Raw genomic sequence first — 15,230 nt, 5'->3', positions numbered from 1 at the left:
TTGTTTTTGTTTAGTTCAGCTCACTTTATTTGCTCTGTGTATTTTTTATATATACATATTCAATGTTTTCATTTCTATAGCTATATATTTTGATATTTATTTCCAAATATTTCTATTATACAGATATACAATTGTGTATATGTATTTCTAATCTTATATCTACATATATTTATATATCTATAATTTATTTATTTATTTATTTAGCTTGTTTTAACTGAATTTTAGCAATACAAACATTTTGTTTATTTGTATTTTAGATTATATTGTTTCCTTGCTGACTTTTTAGCTTATTTAAAGTTTGTTTATTTGTTTGTTTTTGTTTTGTTTAACTCGCGTTTGTGTTTATTTTAGTTTGGTTGCTTATCTAATGGCATGTATATATAACAAACTTCATAGAGTTTTACTTGCAGTAAATCCGAGTAAACTTTACTCCACTCATCTCTCTCTCTCTCTCTCAATCGCTCTTTCTATCCTCCCACTTTAAATTGTGGTTAAAAGTGAAAGGGGGCGGGGCCGCTTCACACCCTCGGTGGTGAAGGTAGGCGGGGCTAACACGCCGTGACTGGCAGCTGTTCGATCACTAGTAAAACTCTCAAACCAGCCAATGAAATCACGCTGGTATATTAAGGTGACCAATCAGAAACCGAGGTGGGCGGGAGGACGAGGCTTCCAACGTGGGGCGAAAAAGAGAGAGAGCGTTCTGTCTGAATCGAATAGGGGGAAAGTAAAGACAGATGGGGGAGAAAGAGAGAGAGAGAGAGAGAGATCTGCTGTTGGGATCAGAAGTGAAAGAAGAAGCGTTCAATAATTGGTGATCGCTCGGATTTGGGGTTTTGTTTCTCTTTTGAGGAGATCCAGGAGAAGCTGTACCGGTTCCTACAGACCCGGAAAGTTCCTGCGGCGTTCACACCGGAACGCTCCTGATCTGCTGTTGGTGGTTAGAATTCCAGATCTATTTCTGTATATGCAACAATAAAGAGGGAGGAAATGATTTTTTGGGAAGGTTGAAGACTCGACCACTGGTCATGTCTCCATGGAGTCCGAGGACAAGATTTCTTCCAGTTTTTTTTCGGACACACGTTACGACGGCAAAAGAATCCGGATTTCTCTCCAGTGTAAACACTTGTGACACTTCCTGATTGTGGGATTATTTGTCTTTTTTTTCTTATTATAATTTCTCATAACCATTGAATCGGATCGGATCCAAAATAGTCAAGAGCGCGCGCGCGCACGCACACACACACACACACACACACACGCAGAGCTCATTTTCAACCTTTTAAGGACAACAGCTTTGGACTTGCTCTCCGCTTTGGCTTTCTCCAGTTCCTCACCATCATGTTAACACGTGTAACCTTTTCGTTCACTTTAGTTTTGGACCTGGGAAGAAAACACGCAAACCCACGAGTGAAACTTTGTGCGCGGATTTGAAAGGAGTGAACGCAGGACCAGGAGCTTTTGGAAACATTGTTGTTGATGTTTGGCTTCCTTACAAAAAAGCCATATAGAAAGTAAAACACACGCACACAAACACACACACACACACACACCTGAGATGCTTACAGGGACTTTTTGGCGTACAGGCGACTCAATGTTGGAGAAATAATCGGTAGGAGAAACACGCCGGACTGGGAGCTGTGTGGAGATCAGATCCGATCCGCCGATTGAAGCGGATACAAAATGGCGGCGGCTCCGGGACACATTTCACGTTATGTGTTTTATTCCCTCGTGGCCCTCGAACTGTTTTTGGCGCCCGGGTTGGGATCGGCGTGTCCGCGAGAATGCACGTGCACTTTAGACACGGCCGACTGCAGCCACCGGAAACTCACCGACTTCCCCAAAGACTTACCCGATCAGACCGTCTATCTGTAAGTATCTCCTGCTGCTGATTGGCCAATCTGTAACGATCTGAGAGATCAGACACACTGAGAAAACTTGAGCTGAGGAACCTACCTGTAGGCCTATTAGATACCCCCCTCACTCCCACTGTGTCCACATCCCCTCAATGCCATTCATCCAGGTGAAAACACACTCTGGTCCTGAAGCTTTCACAGGTCCTTGGTTCTGATGCTTGTTTAAAATGCAGTTTTTGCACAACAGATTTAACACAAAACCGGGGGAAAATGTAAACACGTGATACAATAACACACTTGCACATGACTCAGGTGTGGAAATCAATCTCGGGGTCAAAAGATTTGCGAAAAGATGTGTTGTAACTGTGGTGTAACTTTACCACATGGTTAATACTGAGATAAGACCCAAAAACATCAAAACATAAAATGCCATAGTACTTACATATATCTATAATTCTGCAAAAGATGTTGGAGTACTTACTTTTGATATCTAAAATCACAAAGAAATCACGATAATCATACTGATATCACATCACTTTTATATAAAACCTAAACCTGCACAAAAATATGCCAATAATTACAGTACTATGACCTTAAATCACACAAAAATGTCACAATACCTATAATACTACAAACATTACAATGCTTACTTGTGATATCTAAAATCACAACAAAAAACCCCATGATACTCCCTTATAATACTTAATATTAATCTACTTACTTAATAATAACTAAAATGAGACAATTATTACTATACTTAATAATTATACCTAATAATACATAAACTTGCACACAACTATTAGGATACTTACTTATACTACCTACAACAATTCAAAAACATCACACTACTTGTGTGATAGCTATGATTTTGCAAAAACAAACACCAAACTTAGTTGTAAATATCCAAAAATCACACAAAAATATCACAATACTTGTTACACCTAAGAGCATTACAAAATATCATGATACTTTCTTGTGAAATGAACAAATAACACAAATAATATCAATTCTTTGGATTTTATATGATACTGTAACATGTTTGAACAAAAAGTGCAGGATGATGAAAACACAATGCACTATAAACTATACAATCATAACATTTGCATTAAATAACATATGCCGGTATGTAACAGATGTGATGAAGTTGACGGTGTGAAATGTACGAAGAGATGAAGAAAAACACAACTAGCATGAGACCTGATTTCCTGAGGTTCCTGCACCATTTCATTGAAACCCTGATTAGCTGTAAGATATCGGCATGTATATGATGATAGCAACCAAATCATCTCTAAATGCCCATCCTGGTGTTTATGTTATATGTAGACCTTCCGTGTCTGAGTACAGTGTGAGTTCTCGGGCCTTAGGTTTAGTGATCATCTCAGAGTGGAGAAGTCATGGTTGCATAATGAATGTTTATTGACATTGAGAAAACGTAGAAATAAGTAGATAGATGTGTAAACCCGAGATGATTTATTCGAGCTAGCTCTCACTATATTGTTGGAGATTTATGATACTGATAATTCAAAAGGTTCTGAGGTAAATAAGGTGTTTGTCTTTTAATCCAAAAACGTTTTTTGTTTGTTCTGTTATTAGACATTCAAATCCAACAGTTCACTGAGGTAAAATGTTTTGTTAGCACAAACCTAAGCAATGGTTGCTTGACAGAGAGAGGAAATCTATCTCTAAACATTCCAGCTTTCCACAACACCTCTCTAAGCATTGTTTTTCCGTTGAATTTTCTCAGGTAAACATCTTACACACTTTGAAATGGTCCAAAAAAGACCCCGTACTTAGCATACAGGCTAATAACATATAACACACTGCCAAGACAAGTTTTTTCCCCATAAAAGACGGAAAGGTACAGATTGAATGTCGTCGCTGATCCGATACAAAACCTGCTTTAACACCCTGAGTGCGAGAAGAACAGAGAAAGTAAATACCCAAACACAATAGGTGGATTAAGTGCTCGAAACGATGCTCACAAAGCAATCAGTCAAACCTTACTGAGACAAATTGTTAACATGATACCTACTAGTACATGCTATGGGCAGTAATAGAGTTATAATGGATTAATAATGGAGTAATAAGAGTATTGGGCACCTGTGAGGTAGGATGAAATTGCTGGGTGTGGTTTTGGTTATAAATCAACATCAGGCAGTGTGAAGTACAGTATTATTGAGTGTATATACATGAGAAAGTATGGATTCGCTTTCAAAACAGCAGCTCTGTCACTCAGTTGATTGTGGACGCTCCATGTAAACATGTAAACGGTGTACGTTTCTTTCGGGTTATTTGGGTTTTATACGTTAGAGAGGCTAATAGGGAAAAAAACCTGCAAGAGCTGCTATAGCATAAGGGATAACTCATTTCCTGGACCCTCCTCCATCAAACGTATATTAATAAATACAGGAAAAGGTTAGCAATTATCCATATGATCCGATTTCATCCAATTTTTCTACCCCAATTTTGTAGACATAATTTTGATTCATTTTGAGTTTTGTTCTTTCAAATCACATGATCCGCAAGCCAGAACAATTCACCTAGCCCTTATCTGTGTTTTTTTTGTTTTTTTTTTCACCCCAGTAGCCGCCTTTGTTGTGTTTTGAAAGGGTTAGGCTTTATTACTTTGTATTATCTGTCTAACACCTAGACACATTTGGTCCAAGATGGCCATCTTTTTTTTTGTTGTTTTTTTTCTTTGAAGGCCAAGAGAAAGCAGTGACTGGAGACATACCAGAGAGGAATCTATCTTTGATGGTTATCATAAACAGTTTCAATGAGGAGCTAGCCTTTTGAAGCTTCTCGTTATCAGCTCGTTTAATAGAACATTCAAAGGTCCGTTTCAAAAGATGGGGTCTTTTCAAGTCAATTTAGTAGATTTCAGACATATTTTAAATGTATTAGATCTATAATATTTCTTTTAACAATTTACATCACTAGATCAAATCCTCATAATCGAATCAAATCTCACCCGATTGTGACGCTCAGCAACATTTGTTTCACTCACATATTTAACTTATTTGCTGTTCTAGAAAACCAGCCCATCTTTGGTTAAAATATATGCGCTACAACTTCACAGCTAGAAGTAAGCTTCAGGATTTGTATAAATGTTTATAAAATGCCACTAATAATAAACAGTGATAAACTGTATAATTATTATAATATCAGTAATCAGCACAGTAATCCGGTCTTTACTTTTATATACTGTAAAGATTTTATTGACAAATGACAGAGGCGTAGGTGGCGTTCACAACATTGACTTACGAAACCATTTGAACACCGAAGGACAGGCGTGTCCAACAATATTTTGTGCCAAACGCGTGTCAGGGATGACTGGAAGTGAATCACGAAAACCTGACAGAGCTGTTTAGGTGAGTTGAGTGCTGAGTGAAGGAAACTGTTTCATTGTTAGGTCACATCCTTGAGCGAAGTGAAAAAGACGTTCTCAGGAACAGACTTGCAAGACTTCGGCTTATGTTGCTGAAGATTTTTTTTTCCACGGTTAAGGACCTTCGTTGTTTAAAGCAGAAATGTCAGGGCATGGGTATCGTGCAAGCTTTTGGATACCAGGCTACGACTGGTAAAATATCATTATCTCCACCTCCTAAACTCCAGAATAGGCCTGACTGCTACCGAGTACAAATCCACACAGTACTCCAACCAAGGATCTAGGCTTACAGAACCACAATCATGTGAAGAACGTCTTATGGACTGGCCCTTCTTCCTAATGACAAGGGATCTAACAGTTCAGATGGAGACATGAATCTTGTGTGATGTAGCTGAGGTTGAGGAACTGTCACAGCCAGAATTCACACACCATACTGACATGAATATTTCTGTTTTTCCTTTTTACACCATGCCCACATAAAATCCAGACACAGATAATCGAACATTTGTATAAGTCTCTTGCGATTTGATAACCTAAGATATACTCTGTAATCCAATGTATGTTCGATACGAGTTCAGATTTCCTTTTACATGCGTATTCATGGTTTGGATCTCATATTTCTAGCAGATATTACATCATTGACAACTATAATAAAGTGGCTAAAGTTGTAAGAGATCAAATATCTTTAGCTGGGAAGTTTCCTTAATTCTTTTATCGTATCTGTAGCAAGTCCATCTCTTTTTCAGATTGTTAATATTGTTGGTGTTTACATTTGAAGGGGTAACATTAAATCATTTAGCTGATGGTACATGACCTCATGTCTTTTACGAGAGATAACTGAGGACGTCTTTCTAGTCAAATCCGGCTGGACAAATTTCATCCCGTCGGATTTTGTGGCCAAACAAAGTTTGCATGGCGAAAAGAAGCGGTCACGTGACTGGGAGATTTCAGGTCGAGGAAGTTGTCACCTCTTGAGGGACGAATACTCGACTTACCAGATTTTAAAGGTGAGGAATTTAAGCCGAAAGAATTCGGCCAGCACTTCCTAGGCAGCAGTAGAGAAACTGGAGCATGAGGAAGTAAACATTTTTGCTGGACAGGATTTAAGAAATCCCGCCCTTAAAAAACAAAAAAAAACCAACACAAAACCTTTGTTTCCTCTTGCCCTGTACCTACATGGTCAAGTTTTTCCAAGGTGTCCTTTGAATATTCGTCCGTAATGGTAAAGTCACAAAAAGGACCGTTGATATGTCCCAGTTGTCTAAACACTTTTACTGCATTTCAGGGCTCCCCAGTGTCTTCTGGGAAAGAACACACCACTTGTAGCATAACTTAGAAGTCATACTAGGTCTTAATCACCAATGAGGTCAGGTATATTTAGGCTCATTTCATATGCTAGCATGACTTATGAGGTTAGGGGTTGTTATGAGATATCGATGATGCTGGTCGTGTTTAATGCACACCATAATGTTCCTGTGGTCATCATCATGGCTTGCTAAGATTGTCAGCTTTAAGCCTAATATCCTAGTCATTGATTCTTTCTGGTTTTATAGTGGAATAAGATACTATAAAAATACTATTTTTCCTTATATCATATCACACGATGCTTTCCAAGACCATCAAGCTGAATTCATATCCAATGGATTCTGGTGCAAATCTCTTACCACTTTTCCCGGCTCAAGCAATCCGAGATATCCTACCATTTCACATGCGCATCGGACGGGAATCACGCCCTCTAATCCCATTTGCTCGTCATCATTCCGCCTATGTTTGTGTTAAAGAACAAGTAGCCATGTTTTCCAGTGGACCACTGCATGGGGATAAAAAAAGGACACTATGCTAATCGAACTCGGTGTGACTCATCACCATCCTCAATTGTTGAAAGAATAGGGCTTCAGTCTTTGGCTCCCCCACTCAGCCCTCCCATGCTGCCTTACAGGGTCACGACCCCTGACCCAGAATAGCATACTGGGTGGTTTTTGCAAGAGAAGGAGGATGTGTCTTTCCATGATTTGCATTTGTAGGGTGTCCTTTGCTTGTCAGAAGTGTTGGTAAGCAATCTGTGTTTATTGGTGCATGTGGAATGTTGGGGGGCCTCAGTTCCTAAATAGGATTTGAAAGATGGCATCACCGAGCACTTGATTAGCACCTCGTGGCTTGTCGTGCATGAGTTTGTTTATTTTTTCGCTATAAATCCTCGCTGAAGAGTTGATGATGTGGTTCTGTACGCAGCCGCAAATTGAATTTGCACGCTTTATTGGTAAAGCCCAGAGGTTTGACACAAAGTCTTGTGATCCAGAGCTTTGGGGGTGGGGGGGCTGTAGAGAAAGTTGAAACCCAAACCGGTTTGCTCCAGGTGTGCGCTGTAGCCTGGAGCTCTGTGTGTGTGTGTGTGTGAGGGAGAGAAAGCATGTGAACGTGTGCGTGTTTGCTTTATCAGAGCTAGTTAAGGGCCTGGCTGTGTTTAGCTTGGCTTGCCTGGCACTGAGATTAACAGCCTCCTGCGTTCAGCCCTCGTGTTTTCAAGGACGCAGAGTCGCGATCGGACGATGTATCACCTTTTATTAATTTTTTTTTCCTTCTTCCTCTATCAACTACTTAAATCAGAAAAACATGAATTACGGCTAGAGCAGGTGAAGGGCGGAGAGTCAAACCCAGGCACTTTATCCGGAACAGAAACGACAAATAACGACGATAAGCAAATAAAAATAAACATACGGTTATAGTCGCATTTCATTTCGCTAACTGATACCCCCGACTGCTCTCGACCTTTCGAAGCGATTTGGATTTGAACCAAAATTTCCGTCTTCAGACAGAGTGTAGCCGAGCACCTCGTATCTGAGGCCTTTGTTTTAGGAGAATGTCTACAAAGTGAGCTTGATGGATGAATCATCTGTGAATTCTGTACATCTGGTAAGAGTTTGGAGATCTGGAAAAGAAATTAGGGGGAGAGAGCTGAAAGGGGGGGTTGGAAAAGAAGGGGAAAAAAACGAGAGCATAGGGCTTTGAGGAACACCCCCCGCACACACACACACACACACACACACACACACACACACACAGCAGGCCTAGTCCTGTTAGTGAAAAATCACAACCTGGCACATCTTAGTGTGTAGGAGACCCAGCGACTTGCAGCACTTATGACTAGTTAATGACGAGGGAGTAGTGGCTCTTGAAGACACTTGATATTTTGTCCATATTATTGAAAATCTTTAAATGTAATGATGTTATTGGATAAAAATAAAACCTAAAGAAACATCTCGTTTCCTAGAAAAACATTTACCGTTTCCCATCAACCAGTGTTATTGATTGTGCACCGATCTTGCTGAGTTATTTCTTGTAAAAAAAAAAAAATGATTACAATAAGATGCAGAAATTGCTAAATTGGGTGACAGGAAAAGTGTACAATCCTAATTGGTTCATCTTGTACTGTATCTCATTATTGCAGCTGGCAGCCAATCCAACCTGATTTTATCCAAAACAATTATGATGATCTCAGCTTCTTGGCTTTTTCAAACAATGTTAAGAATATCTGAGAACGGATTTAAGTGTTGCATGGAAATTTGATGGATCCACGATCCTTTGCAAATACATACATACAGTAACATAGAGTCCTGGCTGTCCTCTGACCCTGACTAAGTCCCTCCTCCTCCTTTCTCCTGTAGATGTGTGTCTTCCTTACAGTTCTCAGACGTATCCAAGCAGATCGGCTCGTTGCGTAACACAATTTACACACTTACGATTCCCTCTGTTGTATTGGCGCTGTAATAGTTACGTCTTTTTCATAATAAACTTAGCGACTAAGGGCTAACGAGCGCTCGATTTGGGCGCACAGCTGTATTTATTATCTTCTGCAATAAATCTTGGATGCCGTCTTTCCAAACACACCATCAAACAATGTGCTTTTTTTTTTTTTTTAAACAAAATTTTTTATGAAGCCTAATATTTTTCTTGCACTCTTCCAGCCTTACTCTCTTTCTCTCTGTATGTGTGTGTGTGTGTTGTGTCAGACTCTTGGCTCGGCGTCTGCATGGCTCCGGATCGTTCCGTGCCCGGGGCCAGAGCAGACCCTTTGCCCGTTGCAGCATGTGCGCTTTGCTCTTTCGTTTATTCAGCATCTGTGCACATGGGCCCAAGATGTGATTTTCCTCAGCTTCAGATACAACAACAAAGTCAGAAAGAAAGAAGAAGAAAAAAGAATTCCACGCTAATCAGCTCGCCATTAACTTCTCGTTAGAGCGCAAAGGGTTTTTTTTTGGGGGGGGATCATCAAGGTTCTTGCAAGGCTTATACACAGCAGTGTTCGGTCTGGTAGAAAAAGCCTCTGGATTCCCTATCAGCCCTGTTGCCGGGCTGTAAAAACCCTTTATGACAGGAAAAGCGAAAGAGAGAAAGAGAGAGAGAGAAAGTGATGCGAAGAGAAATCGGTGTGGCTCGCTAGCGGCCTTCTCTGGTTTTGTCTTTCTTTGACTATTTGACTAGTTTATAGCCGTCTGAAAGGGGACGCGTTAAATCGCTGCTCTGTCTACCAGCTGCGTCATAAAGCCCCGTCACCGCTATCACTTCACACTTCTCAGGAGCGAAGTGCACGCCGGCCGTGTCTGCCATAAAGATCGGGCAGATAAGAAGCAGTATCACTTTGCTATGTTATGAATCATGGGACTTGAATTCATGCAGGTTTTTTTAATTGATGGTAGACGTTTTTATTGATTAATCGGAACCGACATGGCGCAAAAACCTACTTCATAACTGCTCAACAGTCATCGATTATTTATGTTGCTAATCATTGTCCGAATAAGTTTGACCCCTTTAGAAAAATAATGTCCCTTCCGGCGATCGTTTCCTGGTATAGGAAATTGGTCATTTGCTTAAGAAGGCAAGGAAGGGATAAAGGAAATGGTGGGGGGCAAAGTGAGGATGATTAATTGACTACGGGAGGGCGATTGTCTCCTTGGGAAACACAGGTTTTTACATGATTTTTAAGTAACAAGTGTCTGCTGCACAAGCTTCACCCTGAGGCTGATGGGAACCCGAAAATGCAATGTATGGCGTCTGATGCCAAGTTTGACTGATTACGCCAATCGAAACCTTCGCCATCGCATCTCCAAGATTTCTGTTCGAACACGTTTGATAGCCACAGCATTTATTTTGCACCCTAACCAGTCATTTTTGGAAACAGCCCGGCTTATCTCATCTATAGGACAATGACTGCTACATTTTTTCATGCCTGATGCACAGCTGCAGGGTGGGTTTTTGGCAAAACTCATTTGACCTGGAATCAGTCATTTTTTACAAAATATAAAGGGTACAAACATCTACAGTTTAACAGTAGTGTTTCTTCAATGCCTAAAATAAACTTATCAACTTATATTATTAACTTCACCTGACACAAAAAGCAGTAGTTTGAAAGTTAAGGTACTCTGTAAAAGAGCAGCTAAAAGACCATGGTTAAATATAGGAGGTATAAAAACAATGTCTATCTGGGGTAGATTTTTCTGTAGAACCTCAAGGATTTATGATGGGTAAGCCCTTTAACCGTTCAAGAAATGCCTAAGAAACCTTCTCCATCTCTATCTTCAACCCATTGTTCGATCCTCTTAACGATTGACACCACAAACTTGATAGAAATCAATTCCCCAATCCGCCCCACATTTAGTGCCAACCTTTGCGGCTGCAGGGGATATATACCTTCTTATAACTTTTGTTAATAATTAGCACTCAGGTCTTACTTGGCTAAACTTGAGATCCAGCCTCAAGCTTGGTTTTGACAACCACCTCCTGAAGGAACACATGTATACACGAAGCCCTAACAGCCCTGGATCTGCAGCGAGGTGGCTGGGAAAAGGGGAGTGTTTACTGCCCAGGCTTCACACACCAGCGGTTGCGACAGCCGTTTGAGTTACGACCTCGGGGTTAAGCAGTAGGTGTGAAAGTGAACATTATCAGATAAGATAAAGGCGGTGAAATAAAGCCGGGTGACCAGGGCGGATCAAATCAAAGTTATATAAACACTTGTTTCCTTAGCTCCTTGAGCCCATGGCCTTTTAAGTTGTAAAGCAGAGATACTAACACTGAAAGGCCTTGAATGGGGTTAAGACTTCTGAGTCTTAAGTTTATCCTCAAATACTGAAGCAGAACTTGTGTGGTGTGATGGAGTTTTAAACACAGGCCCCCTAGGCCTCTTCACCTTGCACCAGTACCTGGCTTTACTAACACACGTTGTGGCTGAAGGAAGCTCCACAAATCTACACAAAATCTAGTGGAACATCTACCCAGGTTACTATAACAGCAAATGTGGAATGGGATGTTCATACCAATCTAATGGTAACTGGGGACTCCTTCCTTCAATTAATGTCAAGGCAATCTTTTGAAATGTAATAGATGGCAACAGTGTCTTTTACATTTGTGTAAAATTTACAATCAAACAAAATCATGCCCTGGAATATCCATATCAGAAATTCAGAGCATCCAAGGTTAAGAATTAAACCAGTCTGATTTCTGTGTTTTAAACAAATAAACTGGCCACAAAAGGTTGACACTGGTGGGTGAGCAGACAGACTTTTGTACTTTCAGTACAAAATCAGCTTCCTCATGGCTTTCTTTCTGAAATGGCGGATATCTGACACCCATGAGTCGCTCGTTGCTCCTGAACAGAGGCTCATTGAGCGCTACCTCGACTTCGGCTCCCTCTGCCCGGCCTTGGTTATGGCTGCTTTTAGCAGCGCAGAACTTGTCCTACATTTGCGCTGATCCCTGTCGCAGATTGCCCGTGTCTGACTTTCCTTTCCGTTTCTGCTCCTCCGTTCTGTCTTCTGTATTCTAACCCCCCTGGCCAGATTTGAGGGAAACCCTGTAATTTTTCACTTTGCTTTAGCATGATTAGGTAATTGCTTTCTGAAGCAAGGATGGCGGTTTTAACACCGCAGCACACAATGGCAGCGGGAGGGCCAAGTGTGATTATAACACACCGTCTTGTCAAAGTGCAGCCTCGGGGGCGCATCGTGCTCCGATATTATCTCCACGCACATACACACACGTACTCATTCCTCTCTTGAACTTATAAGATAGGTTTCTATGTCCACTTATTTATTTCCTAAAGAAAATAATCGATGTTCTGACTCAAACAAAAATGACAAAAAATATAAATACTTCAAACCTGTCTTGTTAGCAAAGATTTAAACCGATCTGAAACGTAAGGCTTGATGAAGAAATCCCTTTTTAATCTCTTCTGGGATGTTTCTCTAGATCTTGGAGGTGCTTGTGGAGATTTCTGGAGATTCATTCAGCTACATGGGTATTAGTTAAGCAAGGTACTATTGTACAGTAAGTGGGGTGAGGGGGCCTTTGGGTCGCAAAAGTTCAAGCAAAGGAAAAACTTCATGCTAGCACACCCAGAGACATCCTTAACAATTGTGTGCCTCCAATTTTCTGCTAACAGTTTGGGAAAGAACCACTTAAATAGTTTTTTCCATATATAACATAAGTGTTTGCTAAGCTCCAGCGTCACGTCAGAATTTTTTACAGAATATTGAGCTGAATATTAGCGTATTTTGTAGCGTACTCTCGCTAAGTAGCTTCAGCAGAAAGGTTGCGGGTTCAATAATCCGATAAGCGCATCTCTAAAGGTTTGTGTCTTCTACACTCACGTTAATGACCTGCTATTTGTATTTCTCATGTACTTAATCCTGATCGGATCGCTGCTGGCTATCTTGCACACGACTCTTCAAGTCTGCTTTTGTGCATCTGGCACTAAGTCTCTGCTTAATTCTGGAGTAGTTAAGGGGAGTCCTGGCGTCGCGCCGTAATCAATCTCTAAAGTTTTAGCGGGAATAGCTGGAGGCTCGGCTCCACTGCCAAACTCATCCGCTGATTTTTCAGAGACTTAAGACGCAGAAATGAGAAAAGGCGTCGAGTTATTAAACGATAAGGGTTTTGTTGATGCAGCGAGCCGAGTGATCATCAGACGTCTGCGTTGTCTCCCTGGCCTTAATGAAGGAGGAGTGATCAAAGAGAAACGTTCGATCGTGGCAATAGAATGTTCAACACCAACACTGAAGCTGCTACCCAGATCCTTTGTATTAATCGGTATTGTTTTTTCTCTCTCTCTCCGTTTCAGAAACCTGAGCCACAACCTGCTGACGGCAGTCGATACGGACATCCTCAACAATCTGCCCAACCTTAAAGAAGTGTAAGTAGACCGTTCAAACTGTCTCTATTGAACTATGAAACATAACGTCGAGATTAAAATTTGTCCAACACCGAACTGAAATCAGATCATAAAACACACAATCTAAAGATCAGAATCTATCAAAGATCTCCTAACTGATCTAGGATCAGTGCCAAACCACAATCTATCCAATCTTGCCATGTTTATGCAAAACCAAGTCTGTAATCTACATCTATAGAAATGCATCAGTGAATAATAATGAAAGCGCCCTTAACCCTCAACTGCTCAGTTATAAGTTGGCCTGGAAAAGAGCGTCTCCCAAATGGCAAAAATGTGAATGTCATTGTAGCCTTTGCATTGAGCATATATAGTGAATAAAACAGCAAGGGTTTGATTGTATTGTTGGCAAACAATTTCTGTACATTTGTAGTGACAGACAGACAGAGAGACAGACAGACAGACAGACAGACAGAGATAGATGGATGGATGGATGGATGGATGGATAGATAGATAGGAACAAATTCTTTAGATTGAACATATGGAATTATGATATAATTGTCACTTTTGTCATGGATGGATGGATGGATGGATGGATGGATGGATAAGAGGCTTTTGATTCTTCATTTACTATTACAACGTTATCCACTTTATACTGGACGCTATCTGTCACCTTCCACATACATGAGCTAAGAGACTTGTCACTATTGGCTTTGACTGACAGAGTCGGCCATCCCTTGCAATGTTTTTGGTTCCTAAAACATGGCCGATGATGTGTGGGAAGCTCTGCAGAAACACAGTCATGAGTTTAATCACACGTGTCACATCCAGTGCAGTAGTTAATGATTTCATAGCCCAACTGTCACTCAGCTTTATTGGGCACTTAAGGCTTTTTGTCGGAGGCTATTGTTCTCAAAGTGGGGGGAATTGGGAGTGAAGAGGAGGTTTGCTATAATAAGGCCTTTCCATCATCACCCGACACCACTCACTAACCTGCCCTGTAAATATTTTATACGCACAGGGGCTGCAGCTGGCCACGGGCCAGAGCGCTTCACTCTTCCTCGCTCCGCTCCCTCGCTGCGCTTTTCTCACCATCATCTTCACGCGTATGCTGCAAATAATTCTGTGGTCCTCCTGCTTATGAACAATCATACATCGCATTGATTTCTCTGCTCTCTGTATGCCTCTGATTAAATACCTCGGCCTCCGTTTCGACGTGTAATTAAACCGTCTTCTTGTGTTTGACCCTCAGGAGACTGGACCACAATGAGCTGACATCAATCCCCGAGTTTGGCAGTGCCGCGCCAGCCATCGTCACTCTCCATCTGTAAGCCAACACCTTCGAGCTGTGTTTTCTCGCACACTGAAGCTCCAGCTACTCTTGAAGATTTGTCTATCTATATATATATATATATATATATATATATATATATATATATATATATATATATATATATATATATATATATATATATATATATATATATATATATATATGATACATAATATTGATGAAGTGGAACTTGATAAATGTAGGAAAAGCATGCTGTGTGCTGTATCAACTTTAAAATGTCTGTGGTATTCGTTTCAGGTTCTGTGTTTATGCAAAATGTTCAAAAATATAGATTTTTCAAGATACAGCCCCCTACAGGACAGTCTACACAGTACACCTGGATATTTGAATTGGACGTAAAGTGTCGATTCAGTTTTATATTGAATATTAACGCTTTATATGAATGCATTTATTCAATTTAAGTTATAATAGCAACTTACACGTGGACGTGTGCAGCAGGTTAGGTAACGGTTTGGGAAGGGGTCCTCCAGT

At 40.6% G+C, this 15,230-nt stretch overlaps 1 protein-coding gene across 1 annotated transcript in view; it reads left to right on the top strand.

Moving 5' to 3' along the window:
- Positions 1-692: 692 nt before the first annotated feature.
- The window catches only part of lrig1 (leucine-rich repeats and immunoglobulin-like domains 1), a 33,386-nt gene continuing 18,848 nt past the window's right edge, over positions 693-15,230 (top strand). Inside the window, exons 1-3 of the mRNA XM_046875070.1 lie at positions 693-1,868; positions 13,358-13,429; positions 14,658-14,732. Of these exons, the coding sequence (XP_046731026.1) occupies positions 1,681-1,868; positions 13,358-13,429; positions 14,658-14,732 (335 nt within the window). The 5' untranslated portion in view covers positions 693-1,680. The remainder of the gene's footprint in view (positions 1,869-13,357; positions 13,430-14,657; positions 14,733-15,230) is intronic.

Source organism: Silurus meridionalis, chromosome 19 (genome assembly GCF_014805685.1).
Source record: "Silurus meridionalis isolate SWU-2019-XX chromosome 19, ASM1480568v1, whole genome shotgun sequence".
Classification (NCBI taxonomy): domain Eukaryota; kingdom Metazoa; phylum Chordata; class Actinopteri; order Siluriformes; family Siluridae; genus Silurus; species Silurus meridionalis.
Note: the sequence above shows the minus strand (reverse complement) of the source record. Positions and strands in the feature narration are given on the sequence as shown.